Consider the following 27,283-nt stretch of genomic DNA (forward strand, 5'->3'; position numbering starts at 1 on the left):
TTTAGTAGAGACGGGGTTTCACCATGTTGACCAGGATGGTCTCGATCTCTTGACCTCGTGATCCACCCGCCTCGGCCTCCCAAAGTGCTGGGATTACAGGCTTGAGCCACTGCGCCCGGCCCTGTGGACAATTTTTTAAAACACCATATCCACTTTTTTTTTTTCACAAAAAATAGTACACTGGAAATACATTGGTTTACATCTTGCTTTCTTCCCTTAACAATATATCTTAGAAATGGTTCCTAATCAGTGCCTCTGGCCCTGTCACATTTTTGTGAAAAATGTCATGGTATTCTGGTGATGGGTATACTCTATAATCATTTCCCCACAGGTAGTTGTTTAGGTAGCTTCCTCTTTTTAATATGTTAAATAGTGTAGTGAATATCCCTCTGCAGATGTATAATAATATATGGGAGCTAAAGTCTTAGAAATGGCATTGCTAGGGAAAAGGGTGTGCATATTTAAGATTTTGATAACCATTACCAAGTTTCCTCTTCAAAGAGGTGATACCACGTAGTGCTCCTTTGACACTATATCAGTGTCATGCTTATTTCCCCAAACTTTTCTGCTTAGGTATTAACAAATATTTTGAATCTGAGAGGTGAAAACGATGTCCATTGTCATGCAATTTGCATTTCTTTTATTACGTGTGAAGTTGAATATACTTTTATATATTTAAAAAGTGTATAAGTATGCTTTTATATATTGGTATCTGTTTTTCTGTGAGCTGGCTGCTTATGCTGTTTGCATTTTTCAAATGGACTTTTGACCTATTCTTTCTGATTTTTATGTTAAAGAAGCTAGACTTTTGTCTGACATATATGTTCCATATATTTTTATAGGAGTGTGCTGACTGCACTGGATAATTTATCCTTTTAGTCTTAGTAATTTCTTGTAATTGATGTATGAGAAAGCAAAGTGTGGATGATGATGGCACTCTTAGAATCTCCAACTTTATTTATTGGCATCTTTAAATACTGCTTTACTTTATACTCTGTAACTTTTAAATTCTGAAGAATCAGGTATTTCCAGTCCTACCCCTTTTTCTCTATGCTCAATTAACAGGTACATTTTATTAAGCACATGCCCTTTTAGAGTGAAACTCCATGTTACATGGTAAGAATTTCTTTTCAAAACAAATTTTGAACTGGATAGATAGCAGGATCATTGCATGCCTATATCACCCCGTCTTCCAATGTAAGATATATCACTTTGATCTTTGTATACCATCTACTGAAATTTGATTCCCACAAATCAAACATTGTAAAAATATCACCTGTGATGCAGCAATATAAAAGTATTGTCTCTGAGGTTGTGTCTCTTAGCCAGATGTTCTATTTGTGCTCTGGTCTGTCAAAAGGAATTGACCAAAATTTATAGAGAATGAGGATAAACCCTATCTGCAGAGATCCAGAGAATTGTGGAGGACAATGAAACCTACCTCTAGCCTATGTTTAAGGAGTGGGAGGGTGATATGGTTTGGCTCTGTATCACCACCCAAATCTCATCTTAAATTGTAATCTCCACATGTTGAGGGACAGATGTGGTGGGAAGTGATTGGATCATGGGAGGAGTTTCCTCCGTGCTGTTCTCATGATAGTGAGTGAGTTCTCATGAGTTCTGATGCTTTAAAAGTGTGACAATCTCCTTCACCCCCCACCCTGCTGCCATGTGAGATGTGCCTTGCTTCCTCTTCACCTTCCACCATGATTATAAGTTTCCTGAGGCCTCCCCAGCCATGTGGAACTGTGAGTCAATTGAACCTCTTTTCTTTATAAATTACTCAGTCTCTGGTCGTTCTTTATAGCAATGTGAAAACGGACTAACACAGAGGGAGAACTGAAATACTAAAATATCAAAAGTTGTTTGAAAAAATTATTTTGAAGCTTGTGAGGGGGGTAGCTCTATTGGAAAACACAGACTCTGTTGACATATTCCAGATTTTTACTAGGTTTGTGGATTCTACCCCTCAACTCACTGTTTCTTTCCTTTGAATAGTATATGGCTGTTCACGTAAAAGTTGAATATATTGTAGGAAAAGTAAAAGCTGCTTTTTTCTCCTTTTCACTACTAAGTGCTGTTTTGCACCCAAATGTATATTTAAAACAAATATTTATTGATTACCTGCCAAGTAGCAGACATTGTGCTTGGGGCTAGGGGTGTAACTGTGATTAGAACAAACACAGCCCCTGCTTTTCTGGAGAACTTCAGCCTAGGCAGTGATCCAAAAATAAACAAGTACTATGCAACATGAGGACGGGGGCCACAGGAGATTGCTAGGCCAGGTGGGAAGAGCAGGCTCACAGGCTGGGCAGTGATAACCCTCTAGGGGAGAGTTAGATCCTAGATCTCTCACCACAAGATCTGGCCACTTGCCACATGCCCCTCTATTTGGAAGATGAATCAATTTATCCACCTATCTGCACAACAGATGGATGTATCAATGACAGTCATGTAGAAATGGCTACTCTATCAGGTGGAAAGACTTGCGTGGTCAGTTTTTAGTTATACATCTTGTAGGATGTAATTTTATATTACTATCTCACAACTTCTTTTCACCTAAACCAGTGATGTCTCACCAGCCAGGCTGTGTTTACAGACATCGACTTTGAACGCAGTAACTCAACAACTATTAAAGTACTATGGCACGTGAAAGGTTGTTTTCTTTCTTCTGTTTCCATGGTAGGAGACTACCATATTATAGCACACAGCAAGGAAGACCTGGAAATGTGACCTACGTCATTACGTGTCCCCTTTCTGCAGCTATTTCTTTATCTCTAAGGAGCAGCACCTATTTTTACAAAGGAGAGGCAACACGGTGCTGATGAAGTAGCAGGACACCCTTTTGGTTTCAAGATGCGAGAGTTCAAAGCTGTCCTGGAGAAGCCAGACAGTCAGGACCTCTTCCACAAACCTAGAGTTTGCCTTCCAGCCAGGGAGACTCTCCACTGGAAAGGATGGCTGGCTGCTGAGGCAGAAGAAAGCCTGGACCCATGGTGCCCGAGGCTTTATGCTTGTATTTTCCTATCTTTGGTGGTGGTGGGGGTGTAGGATGCTGCAGTCCAGTTGGAAGAAGCTCATATGCACCTCCAGCAGTCCTCCGACTGGTGACCCTGGTCCTTCTCTAGCCACCTGCAGGGTGTGAGGATGACATATCACAGCAGGGAGGTCACTGTTTTATTTCCTGTCTGGAAAACACATTGATGTTCTGATAGGGTCCTTAGGGTGAAGGCCGTATGGCCTGTCCAAGACGCTGGACATGTCATAGCCATCATCTGCTTTGAAGCCTAGGCAGACTAAAGGCGTTATTGATCTGGAGATCCAGTGATACCCTTTCTCCCTAAATGAGAAAAATCAACACTGTTTTGGTACCTGTGGTGTCAGAGCCTTGGAGGTGGTTCAAAGAAACTCGGAAAGACTTAATTTTCCCCCTCAGCTTTGTTCTCTTTGTTTTAACTCTGAGTTGGATGCCTTCAACTCTCTTCCTATAAATGATCAGATTGGATGAAGTTTTAGGTTGCACTCAGTGGCTTCTTTGTATCATGTAATTCTCCGAACACAGAATCCAATGTTTAAAGAAACTCAGAGGCATCAGGCGCGGTGGTTCATGCCTGTAACCCCAGAACTTTGGGAAGTCGAGGTGGGCGGATCACCTGAGGTCAGGAGTTCGAGACCAGCCTGACCAACATGGAGAAACTGTGTCTGTACTAAAAATACAAAATTAGCCGAATGTGGTGGCGCATGCCTGTAATCCCAGCTACTCCGGAGACCGAGGCAGGAGAAGTGCTTGAACCCAGGAGATGGAGGTTGCAGTGAGCCGAGATTGCGCCACTGCACTCCAGCTGTCAACAAAAGTGAAACCCCATCTCAAAAAACAAAAAAAACTCAGAAGCATTAACACATCAGACATGGTGGAGGGCTTTTTTTGTTAGCTGTCCTTTTGACCAATATATTATGTTTCTTTGAATCACAAATAACAGTAATAAAGCAAGAATGTTCTGTCACTCTCCAGGTATTGAGGCTCTTGCTAAGGGAAGTCCTGCACATATGTAGCTCCACCCATGGCTGAGTATAAAACAACAACTCCATTGCTTTTAGACACTATTAAGGTTTTCTTAACCCATTTATTATGCCTCATGATTCAAATGCTAAGCTTGTGGGAGCTATTAATATCCTACTGCTCAAGGTCACTGCCGAGGTCTGCTTTTTCACACAAAAAAATTGCAACCTCAGGCATAAATGGGTTAAGCCAGTTCAAGTTAGTAAATAACTAAAATGCTCAAAGCATTTATTAGTATGATTAAGAACATGTGCTTTGGCAGGGCGCGGTGGCTCACACCTGTAATCCCAGGATTTTGGGAGGCTGAGGTGGGTGGATCACAACGTCAGGAGTTCAAGACCAGCCTGGTTAACATGGTGAAACCCCGTCTCTACCAAAATTACAAAAATTAGCCGGGCCTCCTGGTGTGCACCTGTAGTCTCAGCTATTTGGGAGGCTGAGGCAGGAGAATCGCTTGGACCTGGGAGGTGGAGGTTGTTGTGAGCTGAGATCGCACCACTGCACTCCAGCCTGGGTGACAGTGAGACTCTGTTTCAAAACAAACAAACAACAACAACAAAAATATGCTTTGAGCATTTTGGCACAGCCTGGAATCATATAGTGTGGTGGATTAAAGATGGCTGCCGGTTCTTTGATACTCCTATTGAGAAGTGAGGTCTGATTCTCCTCCCTCTGAATCTGGCCTGACCATGGCGACTGCTTGGTAACCAGTAGAATATAGTGGACATGATGCTGGGTGATTTTTGTCATACAAGGTTGTGTGGCTTCTGTCTTTTTCACTGACTATCCTGAGGTCTCCATGCTGGAGGAGCTCCCTGTAGGTGCTCCATTTGAGCCCAGCCTTCCAGTCATCTCTGCAAGATGCTGGGCATGTGTCTGAAGCTATCTTGGGCCCTCAGACCAGCCCATCTGCCAGCTGAACACTACCGAGTAACCTTCGTCACACACAGAGCAGAAGGATCGCCAAGGCAAACCTCACTCAAATCCTTCACTCACAGAATCATGTGGTACAATAAACCAGATACTCTAGGCTGATAAGTTTGAGGTAATTTGTTACATGGCAATTGGTGACTAGGATATGCTGATTAATGTCTCCTCTAAGCTAGTGAAATCTGAGTGGGTGAAAAGACAGGGCCCAGTGGGAGGTGTGGAGTAACAGTTGAAAGCAGTTCCAAGGTCCCCAACCAGAGGAGAGGAAGGAGGCTCTATGCAGCCAGTTCTTCCATTTGGTGCCTGCATTTTTCCCTTTTGAGTCACTGCAGGGATTGGACTACCCTGTCATTCAAGAACCTAAACCACCAGGGTATATAAAAACAGTCTGCATTATTAAGCAGGCTTTCTCAAACAAGATGTTCCTTTGTTGCAATAATTCCTTGTGAGAATTTTACAAGGAAATAAGCTTTTCATCTCCATGTAAAGCTTCAGTTGGTATCAGGCCATATTATTAAATATGGATTAAAAATAGCCCTGGAGTTTTTAAAGCATAATTCGTATATGAGAATAGATGGCAAATACCAGTTTGTTCAAGGACTTCTTGTGACTTGATTCCACCTGCTGTTACAGCGAACACGAACATAATTAAGCCTTTCCCTAGGATTGAAAGCTAGGAGCAATGTGGTTCAGCAGTTAATCAATGCGGGTCAAGGGTAGTCGCCCACTTAATCCATTGAATAATAAATTAATTGTTACAGCAGCTGAAGAGTAAAAATGCTGTACATACTTGGGAATATGTTTGAGATTAGTAGGTTTTTTCGAAATCCTTAGACCTATGTTTGAAAGTGTTAAACTCTAAAATATATTTCTTAGCATCTAAATGTAGGGGTGAATGAAGTTAATTTCTAAGTTTTAATGAAGAGTGAGAAGTCTGTTTTAAGGGATAGCCTAGCTCCTTTTATGGCCTGGAGTGAGGAGTCTGGCAACACATCTTACTGATCATCGCAGACAGTGAGCACTGGAGTGGAGCTGACCTCTCCACTGGGAGTGTGCGGTCTAAGGTATTGGCTGAGCATGCAGACAAAGTCAGTCTAGAAAGTGTGGACTTTTATATATGTACAAAAACCATTTCTTTTCTAAACTAGGCTTTGCTGCAACGATGATACCTGTTTCCTTTACAGACTTAGAAGCAGCGTGATGCCTACTATTTGTGTCATGGGTTGAGCTGGTATCACAGTAATGGACAACACTAGCAAAGATGTGAAAACGAGGGCACACAATAGTCTTTCCCCTCCTTCCTCATCAGTGTGGCAAGAGAGAGACCATCCCCACCCCCAGTGGTTTGATTCTTACCCTGCTGGGAGCCTTCTGTCTGCTGCTGGGTTTTGCTGGCTGTTGCTGTCCTCGCTGGTTATTTTTTTCTTCCCACTAGAGGGCAGGCAACGGAAGATAAAAGACGGAGAACTATGGCCCACCCGGGTGGTCTCCTATGCGGTTAGAGAGCCCCTGGCCTTGCAGAGAGGAGCGGAGACGCCTTACAGGTGATCTGCACAGACGCCCCACGTGCCCCAGCTGCTCTGCCCTTGCCCCTTTCATGGCAGGATGGCCTGATCCCTGCCCCACCCCAGGTGGCTCCATCCTGCCCCTAATCAAGAGGCGGAAGATAAGACCAGCAAGGGTTTCTAGTTTGCTAATACAGACTGCAGAGGAAGAAGGGAGAAGGTGACGCTGAGCTGAGAAAGGCCTGGGCAGAGGGTGCAGGGCGGCAGCTGAGCGGACCTCAGCGGTGGATCTCATGACTGGCATGCAATGAGACTGGTTTCCTCCCTCTCTAAGAGAAGCTTGACTTGTCTCTAAGGGGAGATAGGAATTCCAAAGTTTGAGCCAAAGTAGCACATTCTGATGGCTGCAATGCCAGAATTTCCCCCAAAGAAGCCTGCCTGTGTTCTATGACCCCTTCGAAGGTGTCTGAGCCCCTTCTAGAAGTTGTGAGATAGGTCGGGCGTGGTGGTGTGAGCCACTTGTCCAGCCAGAACCTTCCCTTCTAATCTCTCAGGGCACTTTTACGAAGCTGCCCCTCAGAGTGGGGTGGGGGAATGAGGGGGGCCAGCTCTCTCACGGCTCAGGAGAGAGCAAAGGGCTCTTTCTTGATTCCTCCTTCGCCTGAGGAGGACCCTGCCCACACCTGCATCCTTGAAGCCGACAGCCCTCTTGTTTCTTCCTCATGGACTGAAGTTCCAGATGCAGGGAGAGGGTGGAGCAGAGAAGGAGGCGAGGCCCTGCCACACCCCCAGCAGCCGTGGTGAGTGAGACCAACTCGTAGGAAGACATGGTCCATGCTCAGCACAGCCCCACACGGCGTGCTGACAGCGGAGAAGCCCAGGTGAACTGCTGTTCGCAGGTATTTGGGTAAAGAATGATGTTTTTCCTTTGGGGACTGGGAGGTGTGTGCAGAACAAAACCAGAGATGGCGTCCATGGTCTGGGGTTCAAAGCGCGAGCCTTGCATTTCGCTACCATTCGGAGTATGACTGTGTATTATTATTTACTGCTCATTCGTGTGGCAAGTCCATTTTCTTATATGGAAGGTGCCCTAACAAATGTCTCATTTGGCGAGTTAAGGATCCGAAGCTTTTTTTTCCTGAGGACCATCGGGGGCTGGGTGGATTTGGTGTTCCTTGGTGCTGCTTGACGCAGCTCCAGGGACCCTGAACGCCCCCGTGCAGACTGGAATAGGAACGCCCCGGAGACGCGGCGCACCGTCACGCTGGGGCCTTCTACGGGGACCGCGGCTACTGAAGATTTTTCTTTCCAATCCAGTTTCTTAGGTTTCGCAGAAGCTTTCGGACAACTCCATGTCTTTGTTGGCTGTCTGATATTCCCTTGAGCACTTTATCACTTTTTATTCACCCCAACACAGCGTGAAATTATGCTTCTTGCTCCAAACGGTCTCCTCTGAATAGACTCTGCTCTTTCCCTTTGGGAGCCATTCTGGCTCTAGCTCTCTTGGCTTAGGTGAGACAACTTTCTTCTTCTTGGAAAAGACTGTTTCATTATTTTCTGAGTCTGTTTCCCATAGTTGGATCACAGGAACTTGTTTGGAGCTTCCAGCAGGAATGTCCAGATGCTTAGATATTCCCTGACAAAGGACAGACCTCTTGATGGGTGAGGGTGGGGTGAGTGGGGATCTTTCTCTGGTCTGGCTCGCAGCTCAGAGTGGGTGACAGCACAGCGCGGCCTGGATATCCAGGTGTGCAGGGTCAGCCTCTAGGCCGGTGCTGTCACCCCCAAGCTCAGCCAGGTTATCGTCACATGGCATTTTCTTCTGGAAATAGAGAGCACATGTCTTTTCGTATTTAATTCCTGCTGGCACCCTATTGTGAAATATTCGCAAGTTATTCTCTGTAGAGAGTAATATTTTATTGCCTCCTTTTTGAATTCTTGTTTTCTAAAGCCTTACTTTGCTTTGCCCCTTCACACAGGACTGAAATATGGCAATTCCTTAAGTCACTGGACTGGCCTAGATAGGATTTAGGGTAACACAGGAACTTATTTGGAAAATCGCAGCCCCTCCTTTGTGTGGTGTTGGTGTGTTTGTCTGCATGTGGCAGATGAAGTGACTCATTGCCCTGACACTGGATTGCTGTGTTCTCCATATGATTTGCAGCCAGTTAGGGACATTGGCTTCCTGGTCACTGAGCACAACTGTCCCGTTTGAAAACAGGAGACTTTGAATATTTGCTCCTCAACTGGTTTGTGGACAATTATATGAAGCTGATTTCAGGCTGGGTCAGGGTTAGGGAATCCTGAAATAGTAGAGGTGCCCCCTCCTTTTCTTTTCCCCAGGGTGAGTGAGGGTGGGAAGGGAGTTAAAATATATGCCAAGAAAAGCATGTGGCACAGAAAAGAATTCCTTATAATAAAGCCTAGAGTGTTAGCCTTGGCCAGCCAGGCTGGTGTTTCTCCTTGTGTGGAGAGCAGCTGATCCCCTTTGGTCTTGGGCCACAGCCTTCTTTTCGAGTGGGTCAAACCAGGCCATAAAATATAGTTGCAGTCATTAACAGTGGAAAATGGGGGAAGGTAAAGTTTCCAGATAATTCGATGATGTCTGAGGTATCCTAAAGCTCTCTCTTTAAATTGCTAACTTCTACAGTGGGGTATTGCGTGCCTTTGCTCACTGACAAAGAACTTTCAAGTTTAGCAAATAAATTTCCCATGATCTAGGAATCCTTTAACTTGTAAAGATTCAGAGACCACAAGGAAATACAAAACTGAAATCTAACAGTTAAAATTGGAGAAGTCACCCCTCTGAACATATTCATAGTTCTAATAAAATTCTGTGATTTTCCTAAAGTCCACATTTGTTTTTTGAATTCTGACACTGATTTTCCTGTTCTTGAAGCTTAAAGCCAACTTTTCCAATTTAATACATAATATGATTTTTATGCACTCCTGGTTGATTATTTTGTCTATTTTCACCAATGCAAAATGTCAGGCTGGCTTGAGTGTAAAGATTGTGAAACCTGAGGTTTTGGTTTAGTAATACAGGCTTTCCTTTAAATCTCTGTGGCCAGGAAGAAAAAAAAAGGGAGTGTCAGAGAAAATTAGCAGGTTGATACAGATTCAGTTTCTTAAACATGAAGATATAGGACAAAGTTTATTAAATTTGCATTTAAATAAAAAATACCATCCCGCCATTGATCTGGCAGTGGTCCCATAGCGCATTACGCAATCGCCTCGCTCCTTTACAAGCAATTTTGTTTGTGCTGAGAGCCATTCATTTGTTTGCTTTTCTTGTTGAAATTGTTCCATTAAGCAAGGCAACTGCAGGAGAAACTGATGACCTAATTAGCTAGAGGTGCTTCTTGTTCTATTTGTCCTTGAAATGAAGCAAAACTTCAATGAACATGTCATCCATGAGATCTATTGAGAACTTTAATGTAGCAATCCAAATCTAGTATCTTAGGTTGCTGTTTTTCAGAACTCCAGGTGATTTAATTTTAACATTTGAATATTAGGATACTTTATAGTGACAATGACTGGCTGTACTAATTAATACAGTTTCTCAAAACTGCCTCAAACTTTTTAGAAAGAGATCTGACAAGCATGCCTTTACAAAATGTAGTTTATTAAGATGGGACAAGAGTGCTCATCTAGCCTTGCCGCTTCTTCAGACACCTCTGGGAAGGCGTCACTGGCGAGAAGGTATAGAAAAGTTATGAAAACGAACACCTTCATTTTGTGTATGAGGAAATGAACAGGCAGTGTCAATTTGTGGGGAGGTTAGAGGTCACAGAATCTGGTGCCCCCTTTTAGTTTGGTCCCAGGGAAGACAACCACTTATGTACCTTGACAAACGGTGGCTTTTTTTTCAGGCTTTCATGGAAGGCTGGTCCCCACCAGCCTTTTTTAGACAGGTGTATTCTTCCAGGTCTTGCGAATCATACTACATAGATGATCACCTGACTTCTACTTGACTGCAACGTCTCTGATTTCTGCCATCTTTTATAAGGAAGTATTCTAAAATCCATATTGACCCTAAACCTGATCTCATAATAATGTTATATTGGGGTTCAGGGGTTCAGGGTGCTCTCAGCTCCCCTGAGAGGAATTTTCTCCAGGTTCTTGGTCTCCTGCCATCTCAAGAATGAGAGATGGGACCACGGTACAATGCGCAGTAAATGCTGGACTCAAAAGTGTTTGTAGAAAGTGATTTATTCAAAGAAAAAAAGAAACAGGAGAAAGAGAGAGAAAGAAACAGCTAACCCTCACACTGAGTGGGAGAATCCAGAAAGATGGAATCCAGGAGAGGAAAGCAGCTTCCACACTGAGTGGAAGGGAATAGAGAGATGGCGTTTAGGAGGGGAAAAGAGGCTTCCATGAGGGGGTGTGGAAGGGGACTCCAGAGGGGAAATCCAGGAGAGAGAAAGATGGCTTCCACGAAGAGTGTCCATGGAAGGGGACCCAAACATGGAGTCCGAAGGGGTGTGGATGAAGGGGACTTTTAACCTGGGAGGAACCCCCATCTTCTTTAAGACCCCGGGCCAATGAAAGGAGTTCCTTAGAACTTCCCGTAGAGTGATTGACTTTTTGTTTCTTCCCGCACCCTTGAAATTTAAACATAAACAGTTAAATCTCCCAGATGGAGAGAGATGGGAGGGGGGTATGGTGCTGGGAAGTTCTTGCCCTTAAAACTACGCCCGCTTGTGGACCAGGAAAGAGAACACATCCCCTCAACAATTCCTTTGAGAACCCTTAAGATTTTTCTGTTTACTGACTAGTTTCCGTATAAACAAAAAGTACTATACAATTCTCAGCTTCCAGCTGCAGAGAACTTTCATATATTGGTCATTGAAACTTACCTGAGTATGTTTGAAGGACTGGACTTTCCTTTGTTAATAGATTGCTCTAGGCCTTTGGCCTCCTTAAAGCTTACAAACATTTAAGGAAAGAAGAAGAGAAGGCAGGTGCCTCCCCAAACCCCCACCTCCAGAGACCTATGCCATTCTTTTTTTTTTTTTTTAAGACAATCTCGCTTTGTCACCCACACTGGAGTGCAGTGGCACGATCTCGGCTCACTGCAACCTCCGCCTCCCCAGTTCAAGCAATTCTCCTGCCTTAGCCTCCTGAATAGCTGGGATTACAGGCACGTGCCACCACGCCCGGGTAATTTTGTTTGTTTGTTTGTTTTGTTAGGGACAGGGTTTCACCATGTTGGTGAGGCTGGTCTGGGTCTCCTGACCTTGTGATCCACCTGCTTCTGCCTCCCAAAGTGCTGGGATTATAGGCATGAGTCACCGCTCCTGGCCCGAAGCTATGCCTTTCTAAAGAACTTTGCAGAAGAGCTTGGGAATTCTGAACCAATTGAGAAAGATGAATCTGAACACTTTTAGAGAGAATTAGAATTTCTTTTTTTGGTTAGCTCTGCCAGCATATGAGGTGACCCTACACTCCCACCACTGGACTTCTTCCCCACCCCACCCCTCGTTCTTTAAATGAGAGCTGAGAAATAATTTACCAATCTTAAATTGCCATTTTCCCAACATAAGGCAAAGTATGCACCATCCAGCTGATGCATTTTTTTAAAAGCACACTGTTCAGATCCTAATTCTGTTTGAGGTGCCTGAACAGAAAGACATTGCCTTTTTCTGGTAATTCTTCCATGAAGTCTAGGAAGTCTGTCAGGGGTTAGAAAGACTAGTTTTTCCAGGACTTTTCTGGTGTTAAAACTGAAAATCCTGTGTAGCAGGAAACTGCTGAGTCCCAGGGAAATTTAGGTAGTTTAGTCCCCTCCAGGGTCTAAAAACTAACTTGCGACATTTTCGCACAGAATTTAATTAGGGATGGAGATGGTAAAATGAGTGCATCTCCTGACCACTAGGGGGCACCGATGGCCTCCCGAAGTTGTTTCCCTACCTTGATGCTTGAAGGCAGGTTCTAAAAACCTTGGAAGGAATCGAGATTTAAAAAGGCAAAATGTCACAGGTAGATCCTTCATCCTCTCATGGTGATGATCCGGGTCTGTGCCATGTTAGATTTTTGGCTAGAGGGACCTCAGATCACTCTTGCCACGTTGAAATATTGGGGAAAAATAATCACATGAATCCATCTAGAAAATTCCATTTGGGGCTTGTCCATTAGAAACTGTGGCCCCAAAGGTGATGTGAAGGAACGAGCAGGCCTCCCCCAGTTCAGGTTGAAACGGTTACTGTAGTTCACAAGTCGATGCAGAGGAGTGGTGGTTTTGCCTTGTGACAGGGTTTGGATCTGTGCCCCTGCCCAAATCTCATGATGAATTGCGATTCCTCAATGCTGGAAGAGGGGCTTGATGGGAGATGACTGGATCATGGGGAGAACCTCCCCCTGGCTGTTCTCTTGATAATGAGTTCTCATGAGAGCTGTTTTTTGTTTGTTTCTACCTGCTTCTGGGTTTGTCCCTCTGTATGTTGATTAGTAGTTACCTGCTGAACTGTCCTGGGGAAAAGTCGAGGATTCCCATGTGGAAATCCGGCTGTATTGATTTCCTATCATTTTCATAACAAATTACCACAAATTTGGTGGCTTTGAATAACTCCAATTTATTAACTCACAGTTGTGTTGATCAGAAGTTTGACATGAATCTCACTGAACTAAATTCAAGGCACTAGCAGGGCTGCATTTCTTTCTGGAGGCTCTAGGAGATAATCCAGGTCCTTACCTTCCCCAGCTTCTAGAGGCTGCCTGCATGTCTTGGCTCATGGCCCCATCCTCCATCTTTACTCCAGCCATATTTCATTGCTCTGACCCTTCTTCCCTAATCAAACCTTTCCTAGCCACAGCTGGGAAAGGTTCTCACTTTCAAGGGCTCACGTGATGAGATTGGGTTTGCTTAATAAACCAGGGTAATCTCCCCATCTCAGCATCCATAGCCTTGATATCATTTGCAAAGTAATTTTTGCCATGCAAGGTAAGGTATTCACAGATGCTGTGAACTAGGACATGGACATCTTTGAGGGGGCATTATTCTTCCTACTGCACCAGTAAATGCCCCAGAGCTTGTTCTCTCACATTCTGTCATGGTCATTCCAGGCCATGGCCAGAGAGAGTGTGGTCAGGGGTTGAGCTATTTGGAAGTCAGTTTGTGGTTATTTGCTTGGCTGCTTTTGGAATTGTCCTATTGACCCTAGCCAGTGTATTCTCAGACTCTGAAGTGAGAAGAGCAAGTCTGAAAAGTTTCTTTCCTACATTAGGAAATGGCATTACCTAGTGTGCAATGCTCTCTGGGTGCTTTTATTGAAAGCTATTCATGGCCAAGGCTGACATTGGTTTTACCTGCCTTAAAACATTCTGGACCTGGCTGGGTGCAGTGGCTCACACCTGTAATCCCAGCACTTTGGGAGGCCGAGGTGGGCAGATTACAAGATCAGGAGATCGAGACCATCCTGCCCAACATGGTGAAACTCCGTCTCTAATAAAAGTACAAAAATTAGCTGGGTGTGGTGATGCTTGCCTATAATCCTAGCTACTTGGGAGACTGAGGCAGAAGAATCTCTTGAACCAGGTACAGTAAGCTGAGATCGCGCCATTGCATTCCAGCCTGGCAACAGAAAGACTCCGTCTCAAAAAAAAAAAAAAAAAAATCCACACCCCAAACTCTACTGGTTAAACAACATGAAATGTGCTACCTGGGGCTATGATAGCCTAGATTAAAGCAGATTCAATGAGATTTTCCAAGGAGACCCACAGCCCTGCCTGCCCTATTGGAAGAAAAGGTGGAATCTTTTGCCCAGGTGCAGGCTTTTCAGGACTCTCTGGTTTCTGCAGGTGGATGTCTGCCCCGCCAGGCTGGCCAAGGGCGTGGGGATGGAGGATGAGGCCTGTTGTTAATCAGGCAGAAGGATCATTTGAACTCTAGGTGTGGTTGTTGGGGAATGCAACATCAAACCCATTGTCATCTGGAGTTGTAGCAAAAGTTTCCTACAGGGGGGATGGAATATATTGCCACAACCCTGGCCCACCTGGTCCCAAAGTTGTCCACCAGGACTGCCAAATGTTTTCTCCCCACTGTCCCCAGCACACAGGGCACGATATTTTATAGCCTCAACCTAGCTCCGTTTTCTGTCCCAACCACTGTTTGTCCTTTGCACTTTCCATCTGCTTCTGATACGTGTTTTCTTATCCCTATGGATTCCAAACCTTACTGAGCAGAGCTGGGTAAAACAAATAAGCAAACAAACAAGCTGACTCCCATCACTCTGAGAAAGGACCCTGCTGGCCCTGGGTCCCCTCCATTTGTCTAGGCTGGGAATGAGAGAATGGATACTAGCTGATTGCCTGGGTTCAAATCCGGCTTTTCAACCTTGGACAGGTTTCTCTACGTCTCTGTGTCTTGGTTTTCTCAAATGGAGATAGTAGTGATACCTACATCTGATAGAGTTGTTGCTAGGGTTAAATTTGAGTTGATCTAAGTGCTCAGAACCGTCAGGAGTACAAAGCCCATGCTCCGTATGTGTTAGTTGCTATCATTATCAATCATTATCAATCATTATCATCATTACCGTTATTATTTTGCAACCTAGCCATTTTGGTCATAATCACATCTGTAAAAGACAGAACTGGGATCTGTGATCTTCTTAAGGCCTCGGGTGTATTATTTTAAGAAATGCGTGTAATTATGTATCTCCTTTTTAGAATGAGAACTGGGGGCTAAGTTCCTAGGTGGCATTATGAATCGATACTAATCTTTTGATCTCTAAATTCCTGGGACGCAGCACCCATTCAGGTGCACCAGGGCACTCGTTTCTCACCAGCTGCTGATGGGTTGGGGATGCCTGCAGGGTCTCCCAATTGGACTTGGACAGAGATTCTTGCTTTTCTCTTTAATCCAGGGACAGTATGGAGGAGAAATTGCAGCCTTTGTTGAGAGTGATTTAGTGATTCAGAAATGAGGAGGGCCTGGTGACTGGCCCATTTGGGTGGTGCCCTTTGGTCTGGAGTGTCTGTCATATTTCTGGGGTAGGTTTGCCACTTGAGCTACACCACTGGTTTTAACTGCCTCTTTAGTTGATCTGAGCAGCAGACTTTTCCAAAGTGGCCAAAGCTGGGAGGGGAAAGGCTGTCTCTGTATTAGCTGGTTCCGCACAGACTTGGGTGTTTGTTAGGCTTGTCTAAATTCCCCATCTCCTCCCTGAACAGTGATGGACCTCAGCTCAGTTTATCTGGTTCCCTCCCACTCCCGTCTCATCCCCTCACCTCCCTTTCCCTCCCCTCCCCTCGCTTCCCCTCCCCTCCCCTCCCTTCCTCTCCCCTTCTCTTCTGATATTTCCCTATCTTGGGCCCCACCTCCTCAGCATTCAAAGTGTTAACTATCAAGTCTGATGGATTCATCTATGCTAGTGCTTTCATTAGGGAGGAGCAAAGGCTGGCTTCCTGGTGATGAAAAATCAACAACAGTATTTCCCCTCTAAAAATAAGGCTTTTATCTGGGCAGACAATAATTATTATCTGACCAATAATCCCAGCTTGCCCAAAACTTAGGGGGAGGTGGTGGGATTTCCAGTTTTAAAATCAGTACTGTACTGGGAAAACCAGGGTGAGTTGGTCACCCAGTGACCATCATTTTGGGTGGGTGGGGAAAGGAGTCCCTGACAGGCAGGCTGGGGAGACATTTGGGGATAGTTGAGGCTGGGAGAACTGTGGGGCTTGCTGAGGCTCTCCTTCAGGAGGGGTGGTTTTGCTGTCTCTATAGGAGCTCCCAGTGATGAGGAATCTCATAGGCCTGTGAGGACAGGGGTCATTTGCTCCATGATGTGAGTTTTCATGGGGTACCTTCCGTGGGCCTGGCCCTGTGCTCCCATGGGGAGTGGGAAGAAAATTAACATGGGGCAGGCCCCAATGAAGCATTAGCACCTGTTCTGTAGGGAGGCTGACACTGTTCTGCTCTGAAGGAATGTCACCTACAGAAACAATTAGTAACCAATTGCGTGCTAAACCAGGCAGAGCTGATGATCCTGTAAGTGGAATTCAGAAAAGGGAAAAGAAATGTCAAATAGGGGATAAGGAAGTGGAAGAACTGACCTGCTGGGAGATGGGAAGTTCGAGAAAGGTGAGGGGATTCTGGAAAGGACAGAGGATTCTAGAAAGGCGAGAGGATTCTGTAAAGGTGGGAGGATTCTAGAAAGGTGAGAGGATTCTGGAAAGGCAAGAGGATTCTGGAAAGGCAGCATGGGGTTGTGAAGGACACAGCAACCGCCTGAGAGAAGACAGCATAGAAACTGCTGAAGAAGAAGCAGAGAAACTGGCTCAGTGGGCAGATCCTGGGCAGTGGGAAAGGAAGAGAGGGGAAGACAAGGAGAGGAAGAAAGAGGAGGAAGGAAGGAAGAAAAGAGAGAAACAGAAGGAAGGAAGGAAAGATACAGAAGGAAGGGAAGGAGGGAGAGAGGGAGGAAGGAAGGAAGGAAACAGAAAAAGGGAAGAAAGGAAAGAAAGGAAGGAAAGAGAAAGAAGGGAGAAAGGAAGGAAAGAAATGGAAGGAAGGAAGGGAGGGAGGGAGGAGCAGGGAGGGAGGAAGGGAGACAGGAAGGAGAGAGAAGGAAGGAAGGAGAGAGGAAGGCAGGCAGGAAGGAATGAAGGAAGGGAGGAAAGAAGGAAGGAGAGCTAGAAGGAAGGAAGGAAAGAGACAGGAAGGAAGGGAGGGAAGAAGGGAGGGAGGGAGGAAAGAAGGTAGGAAGAAAGGGCGGAAAGGAGGAAGGAAGGGAGGGAGGGAGGGAAGGAAGGAGACCAGATTATCCAAGGTTCCTAAGTGTTGTGCTAGGCATTGTTCTAGGGGTTTTATGTGCACCATCTCATTTCATTCTCATCCAGCACTAACAGATAGGTAATATAATGCTTTCATTGTAAATGAGGAAAGACAGACACTAGAAGTCAGGTGACTTGCCAATGGTCACACTGCCTGGGAGCACTGTGATTCCAACTTGCATTTGAATAACATTCCAGCAGAATGACCTTAGGAAAACGGCATCTTATCAGGGTTAACCTTGTCCAGGATAGGGGAAAGATCAGAGGGGTTAGTAATCCCAGCCAGAGAGATGCCCCCAGGCATGAGGCTCTGAGACCGGGCAAGAGTGGCTTCAAAAGCAGAAACTTGTGCCGGACGAGAGACTGATGATCAGGTAAAGGGCAGAGAAGAGTCTGGTTTCCATCTTCAGCACCAGGAAAGACACGGGAGCCACTGAGTGGGGAGAGGTGAGTGAGAGCAAGAGCGCACTTTCTTCTTTGAAGTCATTTTGCATCTTTGGCCAGGCTACTTAGCATCTCTGAACCTCAGTTTCCTCGTTTATAAAATGGGAAGAATAGTAGGACATGTCTTACACAGTTTTGGAGAGGACAAAATTAGATAACATTCATAAATAATTTAGAACCTTACCTGAAGTCAGAGTAGGTACTCAAAGATTGGTAGCTATTGTGTTTTGTTTTGTTTTATTTTGGAGACAGGGTCTCCCTCTGTCACCCAGGCTGGAGTGCAGTGGCCCAATCTCGGCTCATTGCAGCTTCAACCTCCTGGACTCAAGCGATTCTCCCACCTCAGCCTCACAAGTTGCTGGGACTAGAGGCACATGCCACCATACCTGGCTATTTTTTTTTTTTTTAATTTTTTTTTTGTAGAGGCAGGGTTTCACCCTGTTGCCCAGGCTGGTCTCAGACTCTTGAGCTCAGGTAACCTGCCCACCTTGGCTCCACAAAGTGCTGAGATTACAGGTGTGAGCCATCGCACATGGCCTATTACCTGTTTTTAAAGTCACCTTAGAAGTTGTTGATTTTTGGAGAACATTCTCCTTAATTCTTGTTCTGTGAAAGAACGGGTTAGTTTGCTCCTCCTGCGTCTTGTTATTGAAGCGGCATCGTTCGTCTGGGGTAATACCCGAGGTTCATTACCTCGTGCCAAGGAGATCAAGGGCACAGACACACATGAAGTGAGGTTGCGAACGAAGGTTTAACAGAGAAAGAAAGAGAAAAAGGCTGGGTGTGGTGGCTCACACCTGTAATCCTAGCACTTTAAGAGACCCAAGTGGGTGGATTGCCCAAGTTGAGGAGTTTGAGACCAACCTGGGCAGCACAGAGAAACCCCATCTCTACCAAAATACAAAAGAAATTAGCTGGGCGTGGTGGCATGTGCCTGTAATCCCAGCTACTATGGAGACTGAGGTGGGAGAATTGCTTGAAACCAGAAGGTGGAGGTTGCAGTGAGTCAAGATTGCATCTCATTGCGCACCAGCCTGGGCAACAGAGCAAGACTCCCGTCTCTACCAAAAAAAAAAAAAGAGAGAGAGAGAGAAAACAATAGTTCTCTCTCCTGCAGAGACAAAAGCACCCCAGTGGGTCTTCTGTTCCCATGGTGAAGTGCATGGGGTTTTATAGACTGGCTTGAGGAGTGATGTTTGATTTAAATAGGGCCCAAAGACTGGTAGGAGGATCGTAATGATTACATAGCGCAGGAAGAAGCTGGTTACCACCCCACTGTAATCTTTTATTATGCAAATGGTTTTTTAACCTGGCTGAAGCCATGTTGCCTGCTCCTCTACTGTACATGTGGTTGATAAAGACAAGGGAAGGTGGAGCCACCGTATTGAACGTGCCTGGACCCCAGGTAGCCTTTTTCTATGGTCAGAGCTGCCGGCATTCACCCATGCAAGCTTACAGCTTGCTTATCCATGTTTGCAGCTCGATTTTACAGGCTGCTTTCTGTTAGAAAATAAATGATTTGGAGGCTGCTTGTAAAGAAAAGGGAAACCTTAGTGAGGACTTCCTTACCCTCATTATCTGCCTAAATAATTTCTTTTTAACTCCTCCTGTATCATTATAATCCATCTTCATGTGCATCTGCAGTCCCATGGTGTTGAACTTCAAATTGTGAATCGGGAGTGGCTGTGTTCTCCTCACTCTTCCATGGAATTCCCTCTCTACCAGGGGGTGGTAGAAAAGTCAGATGCCCACTGCTCAGGCTTTCTTAGCACCAATCCCAAAAGTCAGAAAGGACCTTAGCCTTTTCACGGCTACAGAGGACTGTGGTGTCACGTCTTGAAAAGGAAGCAGTTCTCTGGGGCTCGCCACCTCTGCCACGGGTCAAGGTGTGCGCAGCCATCCAGGTGTGCTCTCCTCTGGACCTTTTACAAGAGATTTGTCTGGCCTCAGACACAAATGCCTGGCCAGGGATTTTTGCCTTTGTCTCCTGGCTAAAGATCTGTTTGCTTTGCAGTTTTGAAAGGGACTTCAGTTCTTAATTTTCACTTGAAGTAGGTATAGGATGTGTTACTTCTTAAGAGAAAAAAAAAATCAGTGATTCTTTAAGGACTGTACAATTTGGCATAAAAATCTCACTAATTGAAGCTTGTTAAAAAGTACCCTGCACTCTGTAATTGTCTAATCCGGTGTGCTCAGGTTTGGAAGCCTAATGATGATGAAGTTGGTGATGATAATGACAGCAATAGCCACCTTTATTGGGCTCCCGGGTATTCCAGGGTGTTGCACACAGATCTGGCATGATGTAGGCGCATGTAGCCCTGTGTATTTATTTATTTATTTTATTGTACTTTAAGTTCTGGGGTACATGTGCAGATCTTGCAGGATTGTGGCATAGGTACACACATGCCATGGTGGTTTGCTGTCTCCATCCTCCCCGTCAGGAGAAACTGAGGTTCAGGGAGAACAAACGAATCACCTGACGCCACACAATTAGTAAGTAGTGGGGCCAAGGTTCACAGGGCTCTCCCTGGCTGCAACACCAGCACCCATTCCCCTCCCCCATGTTGCCTTGGAGAAACCTGATGTTGCCTGAAAAGAGAAATTTCAACTTATCAGGCAAATGGAGACAGTCTCGTAATTTTTCTTTCTTTTTTTTTTTTTTAATTTACAGAACTATTCAAAATCAAGAAGTCTCAGATCAATGTAAATATTGCATTTTAAGTCACGACCATCAGACTGGAGGCTGGGCACAGAAGGCCTGGTGGGCTGTGGGTGAGCTGCTGTGGGTGACTTAGACCTTCTCACTTTCTCTCCCATCTCCCCTTCTCCTCCCTCCCCTAGATGTGACTCTCAGTGGGTGATCTCTTAGTAGTGAGAATTTGTGAACTTCTGGAAGGGAAAAAGTTCACGGACTTTGGCCCAGGAAAGAATGAGCAGGGAGGAGCTGTGAGGCACTTTCCATGGGGGTGCAGCCCCAGCCACATGTGAGCCCCTGGACACAGGCCCCAGTCATTTTGTGAGTGTTGTCTGTGCACTAGGAACACCCTGATGACGAAAGATGGGGGGCTGCTGACTCCAGGCACCCCCATAGAAAGGGGCAGAAACACCCCAGCTCCCCCACCTATTTCCTCATGGAAGAAATAGAAGACCCCATAAGACTGAATCCTGCCCATGCCCCAAAGCCATCTCCAGGGGTGGGACAATCTCTGGGTCTTGACTTGATCCAAGTGTCGGGCCTCGATGCAGGGATGTGGTGTGCTCAGGCTGGGGGTGCAGTGAGCAGCCAGGGCTCCTGCATGTCTTGTTCACAAGCATCGGTCATTCCATGTGCCAGATGTTGGCAGTAATATCCCTCAGGCCTTCCTGGGTTGAGTTTACGACTCACACATTCCAAGAGGTGTGTTCATCAACCCCGTACATCAACCTCCTAGTGTCAGTTGTATGTTCAGTGAAATTTCCTGTGCTGCGGGGAGGGCCGCCCATGCTCCAGGGGCAGGGCAGGCACAGGGGAAGGGCTGGCTGTGTGGCTTGAAGGCCAAGATCGTCCTGCTTGGCCACGAAGTATATGTTTGACTGCCAGTGTCCAAAGCGTGTGAGGCCACTGGGCATCCAGCAAAGGGCCGGGAAGGGATTCAGGGAAGTGTGTGGGTGGGACTGGGAGGAGGGAGTCACCTCCCGTCTGATCTGCCTTAACTCTTTCTCTCTGGCTTTCCATCGGTTCCGTCCGTTCAGCTGCCAACAGAGAGAGCACTGGCTGGGTCTTCTGGCCCCTTTGTTCCCCTCTGAGGACAACTCCCTGGCCTCCCACACTCACTCTGTTTCTGACTCTGGCCCCCTCCGGTCACCTACCATTTTTATTCAGTCCGAAGTCCCCCTGGCACACTGGAATGGAGCGACCCATTATCACTCACCCACTCTCCACATCCTGCGATGGATTCAAATCAGCTGCTTGCCCCCAGATCCCTCCACCAGACGCCAAGTCTTTCTCCTGGTTTTCTTCAGGGACTGGCCATCCTTCCCTGCACACAAGATGCATGTCCGGCCTCCTTAGTTGAAAGCCAGTTATCAGAAAAGGAACCAATTAAAATATTACTGCTTTGTGGCCTCTTTGTTAACCTTCTCGCCACCCGTCCAAATTGTTTTTCATTATATTTGGGCAGAGTAGAGAAAAGTGCTTACTTAATGGAACGTGTTTATCAGGTAAGCCCACACAGAATCATCTAGAAAGACAGTAGAGTCGAGAAGGTGGTAGGGGGTGGCCTGCTCTGGTGAGAAGGAGAGTGTGGGGTGCTCAGGAACAGCCAAGAATGTCTTGGGGGGGTCACTGCCCCATCAGGTCTGCACTGGGTTGCCAGGCATTGCTTTGGTCCTTCGAAGGCAGCAAGCGGGGCAGGGAGATGTCTAGTGGAAGATGGCAGTGTGGGTGGTGCCCCGCACATGTGGCTCCAGGCCACTGGAGAGGCCATTTGCCTGAAGAAAAAGAGAAAATTAAGAAAAACGTCTTTTATCTAAATTTGGGTATAGTAAGTGTGGAAGGAGCTGGGAGGAGGGTCTGTAATTTAGAGAAGCGGTGTGGTGAGGAGGAACTGGTGACCTCGTGCTGCCATTTGGACTCACACAATTCGGGCCTTGGTGGGGAGACCGAGAGACAGGGAGGTTGGCAAGGCCAGGACCCAGCAGAGTCCCCAGGATCTCAGATGGCGAGGCTGGTATCAGTGGCCAACAGAGTTTCTCAGGATGTGGCATCGGAGGCACCATGTCTTTCTTTCTAGGATTACCTTTGGAGGTACTCAACAAGGTTGAGTTTGAAAGGCAAACAGGCAATTCTGTGTTATCCAAGCACCTAAGTCTTCGCTGGAGACAAAAGACACTCTGCGTTCTCCAACTGCTTAATTCTATTTGATCAGAAATGTATACATACAGAAATGTCCTACATAAGCTGAGAATTGCTGAGAAATTTTAGCCCAGAGTGCATTAGCCTGAGATAATTATCAGCACTGAGGGAAAAAAGAAAACTGCGTATGATAAAATGTCCCAATTATGGCAACAGTGTCAGTTATTCCCTTGGAATCTATGTCTTTATCCCATCATCTCGTCTGGCTAATGAATGCAACCAAGGCGATCCTCTCCCATTATTGCTCAATAATGGGCAATGGAGATGGCGTATCTTCGCCTTTATTTTTGCTGGCACATCCGGGCACCGAAGCACATTAAGGTAATAAAATTAGGCAGCAAGGCGTCCTAGTCACTCCCCCACATTCCCGTAACCCCCTCATTTACAACAGACTGAGACAGAAAGGAATTTTTTAGAGCAATTTGCGATGAGGCAACACTGGGTATGTAAATTCTGTTCCACTGGCAGTCACCACTGCTGGCTAATTCTAAAATGCCTAACAGCCTTTGGTTCGCCAGCCACGCTGGGTCAGGACAATTCAGCTTTAAGGCCACAGAGAGTGGCAGGATGCATAATTGCAAGTTTCTTCAGCTGTGGCTGAACAGACGTTGTCCTATCCTCTTTCTGGCCAAACGTTCTGTCTCAGTTGCAGATCCGAGAAGGGGCCTGTTAAGAAGTTTAAGTTTTTACTGAGTTGGATGACTAAGGCAGTTTTTATTTTTTGAAAAATTTATTGCTCCTATCCGCTTTATTCCCCCTGAAGAAGTAGCTGCCAGGGTTCAGGAAATAGCGAGAAAAACAATTTCAAGGGAAATCGCTGACTTGAGTTTGAGACCAGAGACAGAGCAGGCGGAGAGCCCCGCGTGATATGGTTATTCTGCAGATGCCACGGTGGAAAGAGGTCACTGCAAGAAGGGCCCATTCCAGAGGCAGCGCTTTTCGGGGGGCACGTGACCAAGACATCCCTCACCGGGACCGGACGCACACACTCGGGAGAGATTCTGCACATACACAAGGCGTTAAAGAGGATTCGAAAGGTTAGAGAGACGGGAGGAAGAGCGAACACAGCTGCCCCACTTTGCAGAACTTATTTTGGACTTTCCTGTGCTTCGTGTAACTGCTATAAAAATAGGAGGGTCACAAGCTGCAGAGCGAGTCAGGACTGGCCGAAATATGTGTCCTTGCACTTTCTTCTCCCTGCTCCCCCTTCGCTTGGCTTGACTGTGCTCCAGCCTGCGGTAGTTAAGAAAGTCCCATGGTTTAAGAGGGTTGCCAGGTCATCAGCCACTGAGCGTTTTCTCTAACTCAGCTCTACGCTTCCCCCTGCTATTGAACAGGAAGTGAGGAGGAGATGGGAGTGGCCTTCAAAATGGCCATAGGGTGGTGGGACCCCGGGTGGGGAACAGCCTCAAGGGGGGAGGGGGATGGGTGCTTTTCAGGATCCATCTGCAGGGAGTTGTTGTGACCACTTGGATGTATGTGTCATAACTGTTCACCTTCCACACTTCAGGCTCCCAGTACCTTCAAAGACACCTGGGGAGACTCTCAGACCCTCCCCTCCATCAGGCAGAGAGGAAATTAATGCTGGCTTGGGGAGGGGAGAGTGGGGGGAACGTGACACACAGGCCCAGAGCTTAGGGACTCTGAATGCAGTGATCTGGGTCTACTGGTGCCCCTTCATATGCAGTAAGGTTACCAATAACTCCACGTTTATGGAGCTGTGTTTATCACCTGGGAAGCCCTGCAAGTCTTCCTACCAATGGATCGTCCAATTAGGGGTTCACATCACTTTGTCTTACACATTGACAGTAATGCTGGTGGCACCAGCCTTGTCTCTTGCCCAAGATTGGACAAAGGCTGGACTTCTCACAGCATGGTTTCTGACCACCAGCATTGTATCACTTTGGAGGAACGTGTTAAAAATTCAGATTCCTGGGTCCCGTGCATGACCCACTGAGTCAAACTCTGTAATTTTTTTAAATTAAGATTTTAACTTTCTTTTATTTTGTATTTAGGTAAAACTTATTGCATTAGGCTGTTCTTGCATTGTTATAAAGAAATACCTGAGACTGGGTAATTTATAAAGAAAAGAGGCTTAGTTGGCTCAAATTCTTCAGGCTTTATAGGAAGCATGGTGCTGACATCTGCTCAGCTTCTGGGGCAGCCGCACAAAACTCCCCATCATCATGGTGGAAGGCAAAGGGGGAGTAGGTAAGTCCCAGAGCCAGAGCAGGAGCAAGAGAGACAGGGAAGTGCCACAGCTTGTAAACCGCTAAATCTTGCAAGAACTAACCATAGAGAGGAAAACACCAAGGGATGGTGCTAAACCATCATGAGAAATCCACCCCCAAGATCCAATCACCTCCCATCAGGCCCCACTTCCCATATCGGGAGGCAATTGGATCATGGGGGTGGATTAAACATGAGATTTGGGCTGGGACAAATATATAAACCGCTTCACTTATATTCCGTAAAGTACCTGTGGGAAGTAGAAAAGTTCCTTTTTAAAGTTTCCTTTCTTGTTAAAAAACAAGTGTGCTAGTAGCTCTTTGTTAAGCCCTGTCCTATGTAGCTATTAGACATGCCGTGCTCACAGGCACATAGTATGTTCTATGTCCTTGTACTTTAACCAAGATATCTGTGCTGGACTTGCTCACAGGCATGTCCCAGCTCTCCATTGCTTTTACCTGTTTAGAAAAGTTTTAAATTGTTAGCCAATTGGGTTTTAGTTTAGATTGTGAGGTCTGGCTCCAGCCAACGGAGATCAGACACAGCAGTAAGGATGACCCAAATGCATAAGGGCTAAATTTGTGTGTTTTCCTTTGTTCTTTGTACTCTCGTGGCACAATGGCTAGTGAGAAAACCCTTCCTGCAGCCCAGAAAGTAAAAATTGCTTTACTGAAAAATCCTTCGTCTCAGTGCTAATTTTTCTTTGCGACACCAAGCATCTATTTCCAACAGTACCCAAACCTTAAGACTTTGATCACTCAAATAGAACCATGTAGCCACCATGCAGATTAAGACACAGAACAACATTGGCACCACCCAGAAGTCTTCATTCTGTCCTTTCGAGACAGCAATCATCTTCCAGGGACATCTGCTGTTCTGACTTCCATCGTCATAGAGAAATTTGCCTTCTCGTGCTTGAACTTTGCCCACACTGAATCATGCAGGATGCTTTTCAGTCTGGTATCTTTCTCTCAACATTATGTGTGTGAGATGCAGCCATACTGTTGTTTGTATGATAGCTAATTCTTTTCCATTGTGGTATAGTATCTCAAGGCATGGATACACTACGCTGATACATTTATTCTACTCTTGATAGTATCTGGGTGGTTTCCAGGTTTTAGCTATTACACCAAAGCTGCTAAGAATATTTGATCTTCAGAGAGGATGGAGAGATAGAGGGAGGGAAAGGACATGCCTTTCTTTTTCGCCTTTGGTGATGAAGGAAGTTCCCACTTCTGCTCCTTCCATCTGTGAACTGCTGCTCAGAGGTCCAGTTTGGCAGGAATTGGTGAGATGGTGGGGAAGGCAGAAAGAAAATGCTCAGTGCAGTGCATGTGTGCATGTGTGTGTGTGTGTGTGTGTTGGGTGTCCTCTCCCCCATCCTCTACATCCACTGCCAGCTCCACGTTGAGGCTGGTAAAATGGCCTCAGAAAGATTTTCACAGTGTCATGACCATTTATATCAACCTATAATGATTCTGCATGTGCATATTGTGGTGTTGGCATGTATAATCATGAGACTGGCTCAGATGGAAATCTCTTTCTCCACTTGTAGGCTGGTTATGATGGTGAGAGTATCGGAAATTGCCCCTTTTCTCAGCGTCTTTTTATGATTCTTTGGCTGAAAGGTGTTATATTTAATGTGACGACAGTGGACCTGAAAAGGTAAGACAAGCCATCTGCTTTATTGAAATAACTGTAACTAGTTCCCTACACACACACACACACACACACACACACACGGAGACCTGAGGCCCTCGGTGCTGTCAAGGGCATGTTCATCCTCAGTCAAAGACTGAACTGAAGCCCGTGTATGGGACAAGCTGAGTCAGGACAGGATTGGCTGGGCAGTAATCAGGAAGAAGTAGGGGTTGGGGGTGCCATGAAGAACCTGCTCTCCCAGTTGCTGGTCAGCTGTGACTCTCCCAAGCCTGTCTGAGCACCATTCCTGGCTGATAACACTAGGGAGAATTAACTTATTCACCTCTGTTTGTTGATGTGCCCCTTTGAGCTCAGTTTTCACAAAGGGGCATATCAACACATCCATAATTTGTCAATGAATGCCTTTACTTTCATCACCAGCAAGACATTTTTGTAAACCCACAAGCTACTTTGCAGTTCTCAAGAGTTGCTTCTCTTCCATTGGGGAGGACATGGCTCAGCCCTGGAAATGAGTCCAGATTCTCGTGGTGGCCCATAAACACTGCTGTTCCTCCCACCTAGGAAACCCGCAGACCTGCAGAACCTGGCTCCCGGAACAAACCCTCCTTTTATGACTTTTGATGGTGAAGTCAAGACGGATGTGAATAAGATTGAGGAGTTCTTAGAGGAGAAATTAGCTCCCCCGAGGTAGGCGTCAGAAAACCCATGTTCATAACTTGATTGTCACTTCCCCGCTAACAGCCAGTTCTAAAGCCCTGGGCAGTGTGTGTGTGTGTGTGTGTGTGT

General features: G+C 45.9%; 1 protein-coding gene across 1 annotated transcript in view; it reads left to right on the forward strand.

Moving 5' to 3' along the window:
* Positions 1 to 27,283, forward strand: part of CLIC6 (chloride intracellular channel 6) — a 49,621-nt gene that overhangs the window by 13,476 nt on the left and 8,862 nt on the right. The window contains exons 2-3 of the mRNA XM_017526200.2: positions 26,391 to 26,500; positions 27,059 to 27,184. Coding sequence (XP_017381689.1) covers positions 26,391 to 26,500; positions 27,059 to 27,184 — 236 coding nt within the window. The remainder of the gene's footprint in view (positions 1 to 26,390; positions 26,501 to 27,058; positions 27,185 to 27,283) is intronic.

This window comes from Cebus imitator, unplaced genomic scaffold (genome assembly GCF_001604975.1).
Source record: "Cebus imitator isolate Cc_AM_T3 unplaced genomic scaffold, Cebus_imitator-1.0 Scaffold41, whole genome shotgun sequence".
NCBI lineage: Eukaryota > Metazoa > Chordata > Mammalia > Primates > Cebidae > Cebus > Cebus imitator.